Source organism: Colobus angolensis, unplaced genomic scaffold (genome assembly GCF_000951035.1).
Source record: "Colobus angolensis palliatus isolate OR3802 unplaced genomic scaffold, Cang.pa_1.0 Scaffold26, whole genome shotgun sequence".
Lineage (NCBI taxonomy): Eukaryota > Metazoa > Chordata > Mammalia > Primates > Cercopithecidae > Colobus > Colobus angolensis.
In genome coordinates, this window is record NW_012115821.1 from 7,474,498 (window position 1) to 7,494,801 (window position 20,304).

At 37.1% G+C, this 20,304-nt stretch overlaps 1 protein-coding gene across 2 annotated transcripts in view; it reads left to right on the forward strand.

The window, feature by feature from the left end:
• Positions 1-20,304, forward strand: part of ADAMTS9 (ADAM metallopeptidase with thrombospondin type 1 motif, 9) — a 177,550-nt gene that overhangs the window by 21,702 nt on the left and 135,544 nt on the right. Inside the window, exons 4-11 of one of the 2 annotated variants that reach the window (XM_011947181.1) lie at positions 8,414-8,703; positions 11,298-11,381; positions 11,482-11,597; positions 12,707-12,747; positions 12,860-12,965; positions 16,157-16,303; positions 17,548-17,689; positions 19,285-19,389. In XM_011947181.1, the coding sequence (XP_011802571.1) occupies positions 8,414-8,703; positions 11,298-11,381; positions 11,482-11,597; positions 12,707-12,747; positions 12,860-12,965; positions 16,157-16,303; positions 17,548-17,689; positions 19,285-19,389 (1,031 nt within the window). The remainder of the gene's footprint in view (positions 1-8,413; positions 8,704-11,297; positions 11,382-11,481; positions 11,598-12,706; positions 12,748-12,859; positions 12,966-16,156; positions 16,304-17,547; positions 17,690-19,284; positions 19,390-20,304) is intronic. The other variant, XM_011947182.1, reaches the window with a different exon arrangement.

A 20,304-nucleotide genomic window follows, 5' to 3' on the forward strand; every position in this document is an offset into this window, starting at 1 on the left:
ATGTTCCATAAACCACTCTCATGGAAACATTGTTTATAAAGGTTCAGGCCAGCCCAAAATGAGTCTTAGCCACAATCCCTTCTGCCATCACTCTGTATTTATTTACTGTCAGCACTGTGCATGTGGCGCTACTTGACACTGGGCACATCACTTAAAAAATAATAATAAAACACACAAAAAGAAAAAACAGCTCACACTGTTGTTTGTTTTGTTGATTTTTGTAGAGATAGGGTCTCCCTATGTTGCCCATGCTGGTCTTGAACTCCTGGCCTCCAGCATTCCTCCTGCCTTTGCCTCCTAAATTTCTGGGATTACAGGAGGAGCCACTGTGCCCCATCAGATATTCTTTCTAAAACAGAATTGTTTTGTATGAGAATGTCAATATACTAATTTATAAAGAGCAGATGTTTTGCATGCTACAAGTAAAACAATACCACTAATAATTATTATTACATTAAATGTGTAATGGACCTGTCCTCTGTGCCATGCCCTGCTTTAAGGGCATTTTATGTATTATCTCTTTTAATCTCCACAGTTACTCTTTGCAGTATGCTGTTACTATCATCATGTTACAGATGAGGAAACTGAGGCTTTAAAGCAGGAAATGACACAAGAAAGGGCAACTAGAATAGCTTTAGGGCAGGAATGGGAACCAGGGTTGGCGTGGCTCCAGAATGCAAGTGGAAAACCACAGATGATTCCTGTGCAGACTTCCTTCTCTCTGTCAAGCTTGGGTGGAACAGAAAGGGGTCTCTTCTTGCTCCTGAATCCTCCCTTTGGTCCTGTGCTGTGTGAAGTCACAAGGTAGCCCAGCGCCTGGAGGAAATTCAGTTAAATTTTGATAAACCTTACAAAATAGAGAGCAATAATTAACTTCCCAACTGTTAATGTTAACATTCAAATCTCCTCGGCCCAACCCCATTTGGTGGGAAACACTTCAGTGAGTTAACCACTGAATAACAAGGCCTGGCTGGTATTTGCTGAAATAATCCCGGTTATTTAGTAACATGCTGTGCATTTTATTATATAAAAATGTGAAATGAAGCTCATTTGAAACATTTTTACCAATAAATCAGCAGATGTTAAAGTTTTACGCTGTGAGATTTTTTTTAAATAAGGATACCATCTTAAATTTTTATAATCATTTTTTTAAAAAGATTGGACCCACGTTTTATTCTTGTTTTGTCATTGCTGTTGTTTATTTCAACTTACCTAGCCCAGTACTTGGCACAAAATCGATGTTCAAAAACTGAATTTTTAAAAAATTTAACTTATAATTTATGAGAAATTCTCTGTATGATTTCTTACTTAATTCTCAAAATAGCCATAAGATGGAAGCAAGTATTTATACGCCCATTTAAAGGTCAGGAAACTGAGGCCCAGAGAAGTGACTCAGAAAAGATCCTTCAGATGGGACAGTAGGGTGAAGACTAGCGCTCAGCACTTCTGGTTTCATAGTTCCTCCTCTTTTCACAGTATCATAAAGCTGGATGTCAGAAATGCAATCAGGCACACTCTGTGCTGATTTGCCCCACTAGGAGTATACAGCTCATGTCTTTGAAATCGTTATTGTAAGCCAGAAAATTGTTTTTAAGCACACTTAGTCTCTCTACCTTAAGTGGTTCCTTTTACTTCTAACTCACTTTATGACTTTATGACTGGCAAAAAAAAAAAAAAAAGAAAGAAAGAAAGAAAAATATGGTAACGATATTTATTCATTCCTTCCTATGCACTAGGCACTATGCTAGCACTTTGCATGCATGATCTCCAATTATTCCTCAAAGCCACTCTATGAAATAAGTACTGTTTTTAACTCCACGTTATAAGCAGGTGTCAGTTGTTTGCCTAAGGTCAAACAGAACTTAAATCAAGCTGCCCTCCCTTCGCTGCACGAGTTCTTCAAACATTGGCTGTTTGTGGCAGTGTAAGCATGACTACTTCCCTTTTGTGAGCATCGACGCCAAAGTAGTTGCAAAAGCCGATATTAACTCATGTCCTTGTAATAAAATGTTAGAACTGTAATACCTATGATGTGGTGATAGGAAACATACAATTGCCAGTTAGAGCTTTTTTAAACTTCTAAAATTATTTACGTGCATATATGAGGATTCAGATTGCTAAGTATTACACTTTTTTTCTAATGCAAACATGCACTTACTACTTGGAGGCATCAATATGCTATTTTAGGATTTGAGCCTGGCCAAGTTTTTCATTAAGTTATTAAATTAAGTAAACATGATTAATTTTTGAGGGATCCTCAAAGAAGAAGAAGCATGAAAAAATGATGTCCTGTTTCCAGGTGTCTTATTTGAACTTCAAGAGGAAGCAAGAAAATGGTGTAGCCACTTTGGAAAACAATTTGGCAGTTCCTCAAAATGTTATACGTAGAGTTACCGTATGACCTGGCAACTCTACTGCTATGTATATATACAAGAAAAACAAAAATATATTCACCCAAAACCTTGTACATGAATGTTCTTGGCAGCAATGTTCTTATTCAGTTGGGTTGAATGTCCACCCAAATGTCCACCAACTGATGAATGGATAAACATTATGTGGTACATCCATACAGTGGAATATTTAACAGTAACAAGTAATGGAATACTGATGCATGCTACAACATAGAAGAAACTTGAAAACATTGTGCTAAGTGAAAGAAGCCAGTCACAGAAGGCCACATATTGTATGACTCTACTTAAATGACATGTCAGAATAGGCAAATTCGTAAATACAACAATATAGGTTTGTGATTGCCAGGGGCTGAGGGAAGGGGAGGATGTAATGACTGCTATGAGGTATGGGATTTCTCCTTGGGAGTATGAAATTATTCTAAAAGGTTAGATGGTGGCCTTGATTGCGGAACTCTGTGAATATCCTGAAAACTATTGATCTTCATACTTTGAAAATTGTACTTTATACAAATAATCTTAAACTATTCTTGAAAAGTAATCATAAATGTAAAACTATATATGAGGAGAAAAAGAAGAGCAAGAATACATAGACCATTTTTACAGTGCTTTCCAGGGCAGTGAAATTTTATTATGTAGCCTATTCTGATTAAACTGTAAGCAAAGTGAGTTTGCAAATTCCTGAAACACGAGCCTCTATTCCTCCTTTAGCATTATACTAAAACCTCACAAAAGAGAAATGTGGATGACTTTCTGTTTACCCTAACAGTGTGTACTCTGTGGGTGAAAACTATTCTGTTATTACAATTCTATTCAGAAGCGAGAGAGTTGAGTGGGTATATAAGATATAGTGTCTATTTTTAATGCTATTTTTAATGAGAAATTCAAAGTTGCTTGCTAAAATGGTTAATGTGATAGAAATTAGTTGGACTAATTAGGTCAATAAATATGATTCTAACTCATTAGGAGAAAAGGTCAGATTGATAAAAGACTGAGGAGCATTCTGTTTTAGAAGAAATTGCTTTTGATCCTGAAGAAATAATTTGAGTTTTGCATTTTCATGCCATCTAAAGTATGCTGAATTATTTCTTTGATACACAGATTACTTGTGGGTGAAATATCCTCTAGAAATATTACAATTACATGAGTTGTTTGCTAGTAGAAATTGTAGCCTTTTTCTGATTAATGCCTTCATTTCTTTGATTATATTTATAAGTATACTTTGTTTCCAATTATGGCCTCGATTCATCTGCAGGTTTTCTTGTGCCCAAGTCCCCTCTGATGATTCTGATAGTACATTTGTTTTTCCCCTTAGTGGTCAAATAATAATAATAATAATAATAATAATTCCATACATTTCCTGAGTGCTGTTCTCACTCAGTAGTTTTCTCTAAGTAAATCCAATGAATAAAATCATAATATTTACAGAAAACATTAAATAAGGATTATTTACTTTTCACAAACTTAGTGATATAGTTTCTCTTTTTTAAATAGCTTTGTTGAAGTATAAGTCTCATATGTACTATTCACCCATTTAAACTGTATAATTTAATGATTTTTTGCTACATCCACAGATATGTATAATCATCATTTCAGTCAATTTTAGGATATTTTTATCACTTGAGGAAAGAATCTGTACTTTTTAGCTAACCACACTTCCATCTCCCCACTCTCTCTCTATCCAAAATGCTTCAGACTAGAAGTCTTTCAGATTTTGGATTTTTCGGATTTTAGGATGCTTGCATATAATATACATAGTGAGATATCTTGAGCATAGGACCTCAGTCTAAACATATATCTTTCATATACACCTCATATACATAGGCTGAAGGCAATTTTATTCAACAGTTTTATTAATTGTGTGCATGAAATAAAGTTTGTGTTAAATACTTATGTGTGGGATTTTTCACTTGGTGGTGTCATGTCAGCATTTAAAAAGTTTTGAATTTTGCAGTATTTTGGATTTGGAGTTTTCAGATTAGGGATGCCCAACTTGTACTACCCTACTTTCTGTCTCTGTAGATTTCCCGGTTTTAGACATTTCCTATGACTGGAGTCCTTTGATGTGTGGTCTTTTGTGACTGGCTTCTTTCACTTTCCTGGTGGAATAAAGTCCATCAAAGTGTTTTATAATGATTAAAAAGTCAATGTATCAGGAAGAGATAATAATTATAAGCATGTATGCATCTGATAACGGAACACCAAAATACATGAAGCAAAAACGGACAGAAATGGAAGGAGAAATAGACAATTCAGCAACAATAATTGGAAACTTCAGCACCCCACTTTCAATAATGGATAGAGCAGCCAGGCAGAAGATTGACAAGGAAGTAGAAAAGTTGCCCAACACTATAAACCAACTACTAACAGATATCTATAGGACACGTTACCCCACGAACAGCAGAGTATTCTGAAGTGAACATGAAACATTCTCCAGCACACACCAGATGCAAGAACATAAAACAAATTTCAATACATTTAAAGGATAAAAGTAATATAAAACATCTTTGCTGATCACAATGTAACAAAATTAGAAGTCAATTACAGACAAAAAATGAGAAGCTCAAATGTGGAAAATAAACAGCACACTTCTAAATGAACAATGATTCAAAGGAGAAATCAGAAAATTTTTTGAGATGAATGAAAATGAAGACTCAATATACCAAAACATGGGATGCTGCTAAAGCAGGGCTTACAAGAAAATTTATAGTTGTAAATACTTCTGTGAAGAAAGAAGATCTGAAATCAATAACCTAACCTTCTACTTTAAGACAACAGAAAGAAAAGAGCAAGTTAAAACTAAAGCAAGCAGAAGAAAAGAAATCGAGATTAGAGCAGAAATCAACAAATGAGAAATAGAAAACCAATAGAGACTTTAAATCTTCTAAAATGTCTAACACTGTACTTACTATAAGAAATCAAATTATAATAATTACAGAAGACATTAAGCAAGGATTATTTATTTTTCACAGTGTAAGTGACACACTTTCTTAATGTATTAAAAAATTTAATTTTCAACATAGCTTCCATAAACCTGTTGTAAAAAACAAAACTCTTCGTGAAAATGTCCACCAGGCACTGTCTTTTTCTCAACTCATATTTATTTTGGGAGCTGTTCACCATATCATGAGCTCATTTCAAACCATAGCTGTTGAGAAAGCTCACCTCATAGAGCACGGTTTAGGGAATTGAGCAGATCTACGACTGATTCCTTGTACTTCCACTTCCTGCAATATGACTTTGAATAAGTTGCTAATTTCTTTGAGACTTATTTTCCTCATCAGAAAAATAGAGGTAATTTTCTCACTTTGAAAGGAGTAAGATAACATACGTAAAAGAGCCTAATTCAATGCCTGGTACATAATAGGTGTGTAATTAATATCTCGTCTGTATTCATTTGATGATTTAACAATTGATTTGGCCTTGGTATGCATATACTGAAAACTCATATATGTATACCAATGCCAGTTGGTAGACATGCAATACCCATTGGCATTGGTATACATATATGAGTGTTCTTGAAAGAAAAACTAGAAGAGGAAGAATGTAATGTTACATCTTATGTACCAGGTTTTACGCTAGTGATGTTATCTATAACTGGACTGCATATAACTTGTTTGACAGTTTGGACAGATTTTACTATAGTAGTCCTCCCTTATCCTTGGGGGATATGTTCCAAGACCACCAGTGGATGCCTAAAACTACAGATAGTACCAAACCTGATTGCCATCAGCCAGAAAGTTTCTGTTCCTGTCTTCCAACCACAAATTTAATGCCTCTCCATCTTAAATAAACTGATTGTGCACTGTATCCATAACTTTTGCAGTTTGAAGTGCGACAGCAAAACTAGCACCAGTTTCATTTCACAGAGGGAAGATCTGTTCTTACCATAGACTTTAACAACCTCAGCATGCAGAGTTTTTTTTTTTTTCTTTCCTTATTAAGTTTAGAGTTTTCACCTTTTCACTTAAAGTTAGCACTTTATGGCTTCTCTTTGTCTTAATCCAAATTACCAGCATCACTACTCTTGCACTGTGAGACCATCATTAAGTAAAATAAGGATTCCTTAAACACAGCACTATAATACCTCGACAGTCAATCTGATCACCGGAATGGCTACTAGGTGACTAGGTGGGGCGTGTATACAGGGTAGATAGCTAGCCTAAAGGATGATTTCCAACCCCAGGCAGGATGGGGCAGGATAGTGCCAGAGTCCATCACACTGCTCAGAATGGTGTGCAAGTTAAAGGTTATGAATTGTTTATTTCTGGAATTTTCCATTTAATATTTTAGGACTGAGGTGACTGCAGGTAACTGAAACCAAGGGAACCGAAACCATGAAAAAGTGGGGGACCACTATATTTTAAGAATGACTGAAACACTCAACTTGGGTAAAATGCACATCCTGGCCTAAACTGATTTTCTTAGCAGTTAGTTATAATGGTCAAATATTTAGTCCCTTCAAATATGAAACCACTTACAATCTAACTGTTTTTAATTTTTATTTTTACCTTTGGTATTGATGTGACAAATTCTATCTCTTATGGTTAGGTAAGCATACTTCTTCATTGTAGAATTCTGTTGCTATTTTAGACCACAAACTGGTGGCATTGTAGAATTCTGTTGCCTATTTTAGACCACAAACTGGTGGCATTAAAGCATTAAAGCACATTTATGATCTGATTGTCAAGTTAACTGATTAAATTCTGTTTTTACTCAAAATGTATTTTGGCAGGAATTTTAATGCTTATTCTGTTTATTGCATAGTTGATGATGTGAAAATTCAGTATTTTCATCAGCAATATAAACTTCAAGCCAAGTTGGAAACTAGTGATTCTCAAAATGTCAGTGTTAATATCAGTCACCTGGGGATCTAGTTAAGTGTAGATTCAAGCCTGGGGTGGGGTCAAAGAATCTGCTTTTTAACAAGCTTCTAGTTGTTGTCAATTTTGCTGGTCCACGGACCCTGCTTTGAGTAGCAAGACTGTGGAGAACCCAAGAAGAGGCCTAGGCATGAGTTGGAAATGAGTAGAGCTAATCTGACATTATAAATCATGGTCCCAGCTGCCTGCCCAGACTCTCAGAGTTTATTTCCTTAACTGAACCCTGGAGTAAGTTAATTAAAAATTCAAAGACATTGAATTGCTGTGATTCTATTCTTATATTTTAAGTACTGAAATGATCTAATAAGGTAATAAAATACCTGGTTGTGCATTTTCTACAGTTCCTTTGTATCGTCTGTTAGCCTGTCCACCTCTCAGACCTCTTTGTATTAGAACTCATTGAATAGCATGAGTGGTATATATGGAACTTTTCTTTCTTTTTTTTTTTTTTTTGAGACAGAGTCTCCCTTTGTGTCACCCAGGCTGGAGTGCAGTAATGCGATCTAAGCTCACCGCAGGCTCTGCCTCCCAGGTTCAAGCAATTCTTGTGCCTCAGCCTCCTGAGTAGCTGGGATTAGAGACGTGCACCACCACACCTGGCTAATTTTTGTTAGAGACAGGGTTTTACCACGTTGGCCAGCCTGGTCTCAAACTCCTGGCCTCATGAGATTCAACTGTCTCGGCCCCCCAAAGTGCTGGGATTACAGGCATGAGCCACTGCGCCCAGCCTCCATTTAAGTTTTTTAACGCTCTGTAGCTACATTATTGGCCCTTACTATATCTTTGGCAAGAGTGGGATTCCTTGAATCAATCTCAGCAAAGCTTTTGTTACCAAATGAAAAGAATAAGAATCACATGCCTTGTTTCCCTCAAGCTCAGGCCTGATTTTCTAATACCATAAGTGAGCAAGTGTGAAAGCTTCCCAGGGAAGCAAATCTCAAATCCTTAGTCACTTAGGTGGGAGTACAGATTGCGGTGCATCTGTAGAGTCCACGGTATGCAGGACTTGTTTTTGTATGTAATTTGACCACAGAGGCATCAATTTAAAATGTGTCAAATTAAATTCTTAATATAAAATAGCTGTGGCTTGAAATGTAATGTGTACCATCTGATTTGTTACAGAACACAAAAATAGGAACAGTAAAGACAAGAAGAAAACCAGAGCAAGAAAATGGGGAGAGAGGATTAACCTGGCTGATGACGTGGCAGCATTAAACAGCGGCTTAGCAACAGAGGCATTTTCTGCCTATGGTAATAAGACGGACAACACAAGAGAAAAGAGGACCCACAGAAGGACAAAACGATTTTTATCCTATCCACGGTTTGTAGAAGTCTTGGTGGTGGCAGACAACAGAATGGTTTCATATCATGGAGAAAACCTTCAACACTATATTTTAACTTTAATGTCAATTGTAAGTACATTCAAACGAAGGTGATTTATAAGGTCTCTAAATGTGCCATTGGGGAATGGGTTTCCACTCAGTGCTTTGGAGAACCATTCAGAACTGGCATTTTAGCCATTCAGGCAAGTGACTGAACAGAACATAAGATTATTTGTTGCTTGCCTTTTTAAACTGACAACAGTGGTTATCAATATGGAGTATTTATTCTGTGTTAGACAATGTGCTTCTTACTTAAAAGGTATAATTTTGAATCGTGACAACCCTGCCGGGTGAGATTATCAATCATTCCCATTTTATAGATAAGAAAACTGAGTCTCAGAGGAGTTAGGTCACTTGCCCGTGGTCAGGTAAAGCTAATAAATCACTTGGACACTGCCTGTGACCTTTAGCTTGTCCAGTTCCCAAAACCAGTGCTTTTTGCCTCACTTTGGAACTTTGCACAGCCAGTTGTAGATATTCAGTAATTCTTAGGGAGGCTGGTCGTGAACCATAGTCACCTGTGGAACTTCTAAAAATAGCCTCTTCCCCCGGGATTCTAATTAAGTAGCCTGGGGAGTGACACCTAGGAGGGTTTCATTCTATTTTTCTACTCCCATTTTGAATCAAAACCACAATATATTTGCATGATTTTTAAAAAATCAGACAGAACAAAGACTATTGTTGAAAAAGAAGTACCATTCTCTATGCAGACTGCCAGGCCCCTTCCCAGAGGCAGCCACTGTTGAAAGTTTTCTTATATGTTTCTAACAAGCACTGCCCAATAGAAATATAATACAAACCACATATTTAATTTCAAATGTATTTAAATTTTTTAAAAAGTTTTTTTCCTAATTTTAAATTTTCAAGGAGCCACATTAAAAAAAAAAGTTTTTAAGAAAATGGCCAGGTACAGTCACTCATGCGTGGAATCCCAACATTTTAGGAGGCTGAGGTGGAACAATCTCTTGGGGCCCGGAGTTTAAGACCAACCTGGGCATTATAGCAAGACCTGGTCTCTATAAAAAAAAAAAAAAAAAAAAAAAAAATTAGCCAGGTGTGGTGGCATATACCTGGCTCATATATAGTAGCCTCAGTTCCTCGGGAGCTGAGGTGAGAGAATCTCTTGAGCCCAGGAGGCTACAGTGAGTCTTGATTGTGCCACTGCGCATCAGCCTTGGCAACAGAGTGAGTGAGACCCTGTCTCAAAAGAAAGTAAAATATAAACAGGTAAAATTAATTTTAGCAATATATTTTATATCAAATATTATTTTAAAAATTATTAATGAGGTATTTTACTTTTTTTAATACGAAGCCTTCAAAATCCAGTGTTTTACACTCTCAGTATAACCCAATTTGAGCTAGCCACATACCAGTACTCACTAGCCAATGTGATGAGTGGCCACTGTTGGGCAGTGCAACTCTAGGTATTTCTTATGCAAACACGTTTGCATATTCAACTTCTTTTCAAACAGGAGGGATTTTCGCATACTGTATTACACATTGCTATTTTATTGAACGATTCGAGATGGTTCCAGAAAAGTCCATATAGACCTCCTCTTACTCCTTTTCAGCCGTAGCATAACTTTTCTTTCAATGGATGAGCCCTAATTTACCTGAAGTAAAACTTATTTTTAATATATCCCCCAGATGGACATGAAAAGCAATCCTGTTTGGGCATAGCTTTAGAGTTTCTTCTTCCCCCCGTGTGGCCTGTGGTACTCCTTGCCTTTTTGTTCACTGCTGTGACCCATTCCCCTCTGCCCCCTGTCAACCCTGCCTGGCCTCCATGCCCCTTTCACCCCCACATGCTGCTCAGTCCCAGATACCCCACTCCTCTCATGCCCAGGAGGAAAGGGAACATCTAATCTGGCCCTGCACATATGCATAACCTCATTTTCACTTTTACTTTCAGATCTCTCATAAGAATTTTGATTATGAACAGGGACTTTGGGTCAAACTGTCCTAGGTTGAGAGTTCTGGCTCTGCTACTCACCAGTGTGTTGCCTCAGACAAGTGACTTAATTTCTCTGAGTGACTTAGTTTCCTCATTTGTTGAACAGAGACTTTAATAGTACCCAGACCAGAGTTTTGCTGTATAGAGACTAAATGCATGTGTGTATGTAGTTTTCAGCCAGTTCTCAAGCATTTAGTAAATGTTAGCTCCTATAATTAATTATAATACTACAAAAATAAAAACCCCACCAGGTTAGCAAGGTTGTCAAGGACACAAATGGGTGGTAAACATTAAAGAACAGCAGTGTTGGCTAACATGCACCCAATGTGAGATTCTATAAATTGGCAATCTAGGACTTCAGATGAGAGGAAAGAGCTTAATGGAAAATTAATATCCAGTGTTCTGGTACGGAGAACTGTTAAGTCACGTGGCAATGCAATTTCAGAGGAATTTAAAATTGTTTGAATTTACTGTTACCTAAAACTGTGATCTATGAATTTTATGAAGAGACTTTACAAAAAGAATTGTTGAGTGAATGAAAGATTCACAACCACAAAATGCATATGTTGCAAGAAACGTAAAAAAGAGGTGGAGCCCAACGTAAGACGTGACTTGCTTATTGCTTACACGGAGTTCACAATTAACTTTGAAAAATTTATCTCGGTTGCAGGTAGCCTCTATCTATAAAGACCCAAGTATTGGAAATTTAATTAATATTGTTATTGTGAACTTAATTGTGATTCATAATGAACAGGTAATAAAGTTTTTTTCTTTTTTCTTCTATCTGTATCCGAAATGGCATATCTAATTGATACTGGTACAACAGATTAACCATAATTCTTCTCTGTATTTAGGATGGGCCTTCCATATCTTTTAATGCTCAGACAACATTAAAAAACTTTTGCCAGTGGCAGCATTCGAAGAACAGTCCAGGTGGAATCCATCATGATACTGCTGTTCTCTTAACAAGGTATATGGATTTCTTATTCCTCAGATCTTTCAGTCACAGGTCAAGTTGATGAGATGTAGTCACGCATTGCTGATAGTCAGCTGCTGGTGGAGGATTTCTCAGCTTAGGCACTGTTGACATTTTGGGCTGGATAATTCTTTCTGTACATTGCAAGATGTTTAGCAGCATCCCTGGCCTCTGCTCACTACGTATCAGGAGCACTCCCTCCCCTCAGTTGTGACAACCAACAATGTCTCCAGACATTGCCACTACCCTCCGTGGGAAGGGCAGAACCACCTTGGCTGAGAACCACTAACCTATAGATGCCAAGTGAGGAATAAATGTGTTAGGCAGACCTGAAAATGAATGCCTTATATAACAGGCAAGAGCAGCTGCTATTCAGAGGGACCTGGCGTTGCCATGTAGTATATGAGTTCATTGTTGCCAGCTTTTGTGATTTTGCAAAAGCCAGAAAAGTGAATTTTTTAAATTGTGAAACCTCCCAATTTTTCTATGGTAGCTTCTATCTCAAAATGTTAAAACATTGTAGCAACACAGAGGCGTGCTGGCTTAATTGTGCCTCCCACCTCCTGCCGTCTCTATTGCGGTCATGAACATGTCCTCTTTTTTTTTATTATTATTATTATTATACTTTAAATTCTAGGCTACATGTGCACATATGTATACATGTGCCATGTTGGTGTGCTGCACCCATCAACTTGTCAGCACCCATCAACTCGTCATTTACATCAGGTATAACTCCGAGCATGTCCTCTTAAATGAAAGTAAAAGAAAAGTATCTTGCACCTTCTCAGGAATGTTCTCAAAGAGTTTACAAAACTAGAATCATTTACCCCAGGGTATTGGGAAAATCCTGGTTGGAGAGATTTTTTACTGCTCTGTGACCACCCTGACCACAGAAGAAGACTTCTTAATGTAGTAGTTTATAATTCTTAAATCAACAATTTCAAAAATTTTGAGTTTTGGAACTCTGGTCTTATGAATTTACTTTTTGTAACCCCCACCCCAAAGTGTGTGCTGTTGTGAATGCCTAGACAACCCTAAAGTATTTACTTATATTGACACTTACTCTTTGATGTCATCAAGGCCTAAGTCTACTTTGCTTTCAGACAGGATATCTGCAGAGCTCATGACAAATGTGATACCTTAGGTGAGTTCCCTGTGCGTATCTTCTATGGCTAAAACAGTTTACTGCATGTTTTTATTTCAAGCCACAGTTGCTTTTTAGAGTAAACTTTGTTGTTTTTTTTTCCTTCTAATAGGCCTGGCTGAACTGGGAACCATTTGTGATCCCTACAGAAGCTGTTCTATTAGTGAAGATAGTGGATTGAGTACAGCTTTTACGATTGCCCATGAGCTGGGTCATGTGTGAGTTTCCTTTCAGTAATTTCATTTAATTCAGAGTGACCTAAACCTTTTTTTCCTTCGCATCAGTGAGCATTTACTTGACTTTCAAGGGTGTAAGACACTTCCCGAGTCATAGTAGAGTTTGCAGGGTTGAAGAGCTTTGAACCTAATTGGGTGAGTTGAGTAAATGCAGTGCACTCTCTTCAGCCATAGCTTGTGTGTATCTTCAATTTAACTGCTCAAGTTCAATACATAAGGTCTAATATTCTCCTTTCCTACTGGGTACTGGAGAAATGGAGTCTTTCCATTCCTTCTACTGAAGCAGAGGATATATTAGCCTAGAGAACTTTCCTGATTTAACACCTTTGTCCAGGAGAGTCCCCCACCATTACTGTGGCTCCCAAGAATTTTAAAAATCCAGACCATTCCTGATTCTAGTTATACACAGTTCTAATTCTGATATTGAGCATCTGGGAACAGTAATATCCCTTTTTTCAAGAAAGAGAATGAACAAAGATAGAAAGAAGGAATCATTTCCTAATTATGGTCACTAAGTGGCTATTATGAAATGGCTTTTCCCTTTTGTTTTTTAGAGATAGAGCATGGTTAGAACATGGGGCAAAACACTGCAAATTTACTAGAAATTATTCGGAGTTTTGATCTGCATTATTTTCTTTTTAGGATGATTAAATTACTTATACTATCTATTTTGAAATAATTTTCTGAAAGGATATTATTAATATAATATAGCTGCAGATCAATTTGTGTGGCAGATGATAACTTTACTTAGAGCTAACATCATTTATAAAACAAGCTTTTCATTCATACATTTAAGGTCCTCTATGTGCAGTGTAGTGTATGAGGCACAGAGCAAGATGCATATATACACAGGTGTCTCCAATTTAGCTCAATCGATAACAGGTATGTTTTTAAACTAGTACCTTTCAAATGTATTTTAAGAGCACACCCCTTTTCTTTTCTCCAGAGGAAATATAGTCAAGTGCCCCCTATTTAGAACATAAAAGAGGTATGGCTTTCCATTAAGCATTTGTGGCAGGCCCAACCTGCTTAGTCAACATCCTCTCTATCCTTGTGTTTTCTGAGGCACCTTTGTGAAACTCAGGCAAGCCTTGAAGAGAATTCCCATTCCAGCTTCCCCAGCTTAGTGGCTGTGGGATTTGAACAAGTAATTAAAGCTCTCTATGGCTCAGTTTTCTCATCTGCAAAATGCAGATAATAACAGTACAGATGTAGAATTCCTTATCCAAAATGCTTGGGACCAGAAATGTTTTGGATTTTGGATTGTTCAGATTTTGGCAGTATTTTCATATACGTAATCTTGGGGATGGGACTCAAGTTTAAGCAAGAAATTTATGTTTCGTGTATACCTTATGCACATAGCCTAGAGGTAACTGTATATGATATTTTAAATAATTTTATGCATTAAACAAAGTTTGTGTTACACATTTATGTGTGGAATTTTCCACTGGTGTCATGTTGGCACTCAAAAAGTTTTGGATTTTGGAGGATTTTGGATTTGGGGTTTTGATGTTAGGAATGCTCAACCTGTACTATTCATTGGGTAAAATAAGTGATTAAATGAAATAAAGCATCGCAAGCACTTAGCACGTTTTCTGGTGTGTTGTGAATACTGAAAAGTCATGGTTATTGTTGTTTATATGTGTCCAATAAGTATTTATTACTATTTAACTCCTTCAGTGAGCAAATGTGAATAACATTTGAATAAAAATAAATTTTCAACTTATTTATATGCTGAAATAAACTTGACTGTATCAAGTAATTGTGAGAGTGGGGAATAAACATCATCTGGGGATGGGAAATAAACACCACTATAGAGAAACCGCTAAGATTTGAATGCCTTGCTTGTTTTAAGTTTGTTGATGCAGGTATTACATTGATTATGCATCAGGGAACTGGAAACCAAGGCATTTATTCTTTTAAGAAAATAGATTCTTAAGCATAAGAGTCTCATGTTTTAAGAACTATTTCTAAATTCAACTAAGATCGAGTTTTTCTGTCTCTAGTGGTATTAAGAGGCATAAACTTTAAAGAAAAAGGGAAAATGTGATAAATTAATGGAATAGACTCCATAGGCTTTTATTCCAACTTTTATATGATGGAAGTCTACATGCTTCTATCTGACTCACTTATTTCTGTAATCAAGATGAACTAGTGAAGGGAATTTCTCCCTCAATGCTAAATTAATTACATGCGTCAATTTTGTGATTGGGGATAGTCATCCAGACAGAGGGAAGGTGACCCTTCTGAGGTTGTCGCCCAGTGGATAATTGCCTGAGCTGAGAATGACATATGGGTCACAGAATTGGTGTTTCTGAATTTAGGAAATACTTCCTGCTTTTTTCCACTGCTTCTGGCTAAGCCAAGAATGGCAAGTATGTGTTCATGCTGCTGCATTCCCTTCCAGGCCCGTAAGGATGTTGGCAGTCCTTCACAGCCTTCTCACAGGCGGAACCTGGATTAATTTAAGAATCCTTTTGTGCCTGGCTTTTCAGGAAGCCAGTACCAATCAATTGGTGTTGGCATGAAGCATGAAACTATTTGCCATCTCTGAGTTATGCCAGTAGAATTGGCATGCCTCTGGTTTCCATGCATGCCACTACCTTTCATGGGTTTTATTGTGTACAAACTTTGCATGCCTTTAGAATGATATACCTACACAGGTATATAATTTGTCACCCTGATCCAAAAAGGGGAAGATGCCAAGACCCATAGTGAGCCTCTTATTAGAAAGCTCTTGGCTTCAGTTTTTGACACTTCCCTGACTCTTTATATTCACGTTATATCATAAGTTGCCAAATTCTTGACTCTATAAATTGCCCTTTAACAGCTTATTAGGAATTCCAACTACTGTATTCTAGCACCAACTACAGTATATTCAGAGCCTCTGCAATTCCAAAAAGTACACTTAAACCAAATACGTGAGCCAACCCACATCTTTTAAAATGCATTTTATGCATTTGCACTTTGTATTAAGTTGGGTGAGAATTATATTTTAATCTACAGTCAATCTCGAATTGTCTTACATTTTGTTCTGCTTACCAGAGTTCAGGTTCTTATCCAAAATGCAGTTAAATTTTTTTTCTCTTAGATAGATGCATTCCTGAAGCAATTAGAACAGCATGATCCCTTGGTATTTATTGACATTCTCATCATTGTCTCATTGGCTTTAGGTTTAACATGCCTCATGATGACAACAACAAATGTAAAGAAGAAGGAGTTAAGAGTCCCCAGCATGTCATGGCTCCAACACTGAACTTCTACACCAACCCCTGGATGTGGTCAAAGTGTAGTCGAAAATATATCACTGAGTTTTTAGAGTAAGACTTGAACATTCTTTTAGCACAAACTTCTAGTGCCTGGTCTACATGTAGTGAACTAATTGTCGGAAAGACAATACAAAGTCAAACATTCCTTTTCAGTTATTTTTGTTGACATTCCTTGGAGAAGGCAAACAAACAAACAAACAAACAAAAATATTCTCTGACATCTGTGTAGTTCATACCCTTGCCAGAGTTTAGAAGATTACAGATTGAGCTAAAGAAAAGGTTGGAATCTTAAAGAGGATGTGGAAATGTTGCTTCATTTTGGGTAAAATTTTGAGATTTGTTCAGACGTTGGGAGAGGGACAATGAATCTGGTTTCTTGATGAAGGCTGCAAGTATTTATGCACTTCCAATGTAGTAATTTCGGCCTGAAAAGGAGTGGGGTAGTGAGATGATCCCAAAGCAGAGTCTGTGGATGAGTGGAAATTACAGTAGCTCCCACACTGTTGAATTGAGGACCTTCTCTCTCTCCCTCACTCTTCCTCTCCTCCTCTTCCCTCCCCCTTTTCTCTTTTTTCCCATTTTCTTTCTTTTCTTGTTTTGTTTTTTAAGTTTCCTGCTAGGCTGCTCAAAGATCCAATTACAGTATACAATGCCCCTGTGTCACAGATTTATTGCTCTTCTCTCTCAGAAGTATGAAAGGTTAAGTGATTGTCCCAGAGTCACTGGGTGTATATTTCTGCAACCACAGGGAAGAGGAGGCTTTATTAATCAGAACTCAACGGGTGTGAATTTTCCAGGAGAGGTGTTTGCTGAAAACGGAAAGAACCAGAGGGTTGCTGTTTTTCTTTTTAACCAGATGGTGTAAAGTGTTTTCTTTCTATGAGTCATTGATTTGCTCATGCATCCCTTCAGCAAACATTTACTAAGCACCTGTTGTCATGGACAGGGCCCTGTGCTTGGATGAAAAAGACACTATCTTTGCCCTTAAGAAGCTTACAGTCTATTGGGAAAGATAGTCAAACAGAAACAGATAATTGCTGTGAAGTGTGATCAAACATTGTAGCAGATGTATATTTCCTACTGGCTCTGTTGTATTCATTGCATGTGGTTCTACAAAGTAGAGAGCAAAACTGTAACTTCAGCATCTGGATTGATCTTGGATGTAAAGAATAAAGCACATGTTAAAAAGTAACTGTCCTCTCTACCATTACAATGGTGGGGTGGCCTTTACCATTATCTGGAGCTCTTGACAGCCATAGTTCTCACCATCTGTGTGTTTCTGTGTATTTCCATAGCACTGGTTATGGCGAGTGTTTGCTTAACGAACCTGAATCCAGACCCTACCCTTTGCCTGTCCAACTGCCAGGCATCCTTTACAACGTGAATAAACAATGTGAATTGATTTTTGGACCAGGTTCTCAGGTGTGCCCATATATGGTAAGTATAGGAGGGCCACTTCTGCCCTCATCTACTGATTCTGCTCTTCTTTTTATTTATAGTTTTCCATTGAATTCTAACTCGAATATAAACTACCCAAGGAAAATCTGAGAGTAAAATTGTATATTAGTGATCATAGTAATTATGAAGATGACGCAACAGTACTATTGCTCAGTGTTAAATAATGGTTTACCTGCACTTTCTCATTTCATCCTCATGATAGCCCAAAAGGGAGATGCCATCATCACTTTCATGTTACAAGTGAAAGTGAGGCTCAGAGGCAGCAAGGTTATAGAGTTGGGAATTACAGAGCTTAGCTTTTTTCTCTCCTTGTCACCTTTAATGCCCTTGGACTTGTCCAAGTGATGTAAATTATAGGGACTCTTCAAGATTCAGAAGAGGTAACTCATGAGACAAACATGTTTCTGTGTTTTAGCTTGTGAAGGTAACATCCTGTGACCAACTGGGGCTTGAAATCATTTCTGCTGGAGCCTCAGCTGGGATGGCTGTGTGATATAGCCTGATGCATGTGTTGTGGAGGTTTGGGCCAGTGACAACATCTAGTAGTTATCAGGTTGCAGATGAGCAGAACTGTGCTTCTATGGGGTGGCCCATTCTGTCTCTTTGGGGTGGCGTGTGTGTGTTTATTTTGCTGGGAGTGTCTTCAGAGATTGCCTGGTGAATTGAGAAGTACAATAGTATTCCATGGAAATAATAATAAAATTTTGAGTAAACTTGATTCATGGCAATATTTGTTTTTGTGTTATTCATGATAGGAAAAATTAGGAGTCATTGAACTGCCAAGCAAAAGAAAGGTTAGGCAAATTATAGTGTCTCCCTTTTGTAGCAATTGAAAATGATCTGCGTCTGGGAACATGCTCCTGATATAATTTTAAGTTAAGATAACATGATAAACAATTTTATAAAGTATGATCTCAACTCTAAAAGGGGAGAAAAAGCTTCAGAAAAGATGGGGTAGTTTGAAACCTTTTCTATTTAAAAAAATAAACTTTTAATACTTGTGCAACTTTTCTACTGTAAGTATGGTTTATTTTAATAATTAGGAAAAATAAAAAAATATTTTTAAAAATGTGCCCTGAAATAGAGTTAAATATAGCAAATGGAATAAATCTAAAAAACAGAGCATTTAGAGGAGGAAGAAAGCACGTTGTAGGATATGTCAGTATGGTGCAGTTGTAAAGCTTACATGCTGTCTATTACCGGAGATTTTATTACCATTTGTAGTAAAAGTGTTGGGAATGATGAAGTGATGAACACTACTCAGGACTGTGGTCACTTCTGGTAAGAAAGGGAAGGGAAAGGGACCTAGGGCCTTCAGCTGTGCCTGTGAAGTTTTCTTTCCTTAACTTGGTGGTGGGTACATGGGTATCCATTACCAGGCATAGAAATGTGTTTTATGGACTGCTGTCTATATCTCTTTTAATATTTTAGCATTTATCATGCCAAGAAAAGAATTTCCTTTCCAACTTACCCTATATCATTAGCGAAACATTAGTTGAAAGCAAGCTTTGCCTTGTTTGATACTGTCAAATAAATCATTTGTCACTCAATTGCCATTTCATTGAATTGAGCAGATGCAGTGTAGACGGCTCTGGTGCAATAATGTCAATGGAGTACACAAAGGCTGCCGGACTCAGCACACACCCTGGGCCGATGGGACGGAGTGCGAGCCTGGAAAGGCAAGTAATGCCCTGTTCTGTCCTTCTGTCTTAGGGCAGAAATGTGCAAAATTTTGGCTGTATGATCAGACACCAATGTTTAGAATATAAAACAATGCAGTCTGTTTTAGCATGCATAATATTTTTTAGAGGACAGATGTTTAGCTTACTATTAAAAATTGTGGAACTTAGATTATATAATACTAATACCAGAGAATATACCTATCATTATTGCTTCAATATTCTCTCAACTTAAGACTTTCTCTCATTTAAACATTTCTAAAATTCCAGTGTGCCTATGGGAACATTTAATGTGAGATTTTATTTCTTTTTCTTCTCTTTTTGGGTGACACTGGAAAGCTATTGGTAAGTTGATGGAACAGTTTAGAATCAAGGAAATACAGAAATATAGTACATCTATTGCAGGTACTACTATGATATCAGGCTTTTGCCAACCATTGTTACTCCATTTAAGGAGCTATAATGTCATCCAGGATATATCCAAATCCAGGTTCTCATGCGCTGGTTATAATTGTTGCTACTGATTTGTTAATAGCTAAACAGAATCTGCTACTTTTGTGGCCCAGTGGTAACAGTGTCTCATGCACCTAGGAGTATGATTAATTTAACCTTCTGTACCTAGTGTGCATTTAAAAACAAATGGTGGCATGTCAGTGATACCACCATCAGCCCAAAAATTTGGTTACAAAAAGTTTTAGATATAAATCCCAATTTAAAAAAAAATACACATGGAAAATGGCATTCTATCTGTAACTTACCAAGGATACAATCCCTGAATGATATTTCTGAGTGGTTTGTTATCCTTCTATATGTTTTTCCCTTTTTTCTCTCCTCTTTGCATTGTCTACTTTACTTACTTTTAATAATTCTCATCTCATTTCGCTTTCCTCCGCTTTACCTTATAGAATCAGTAGC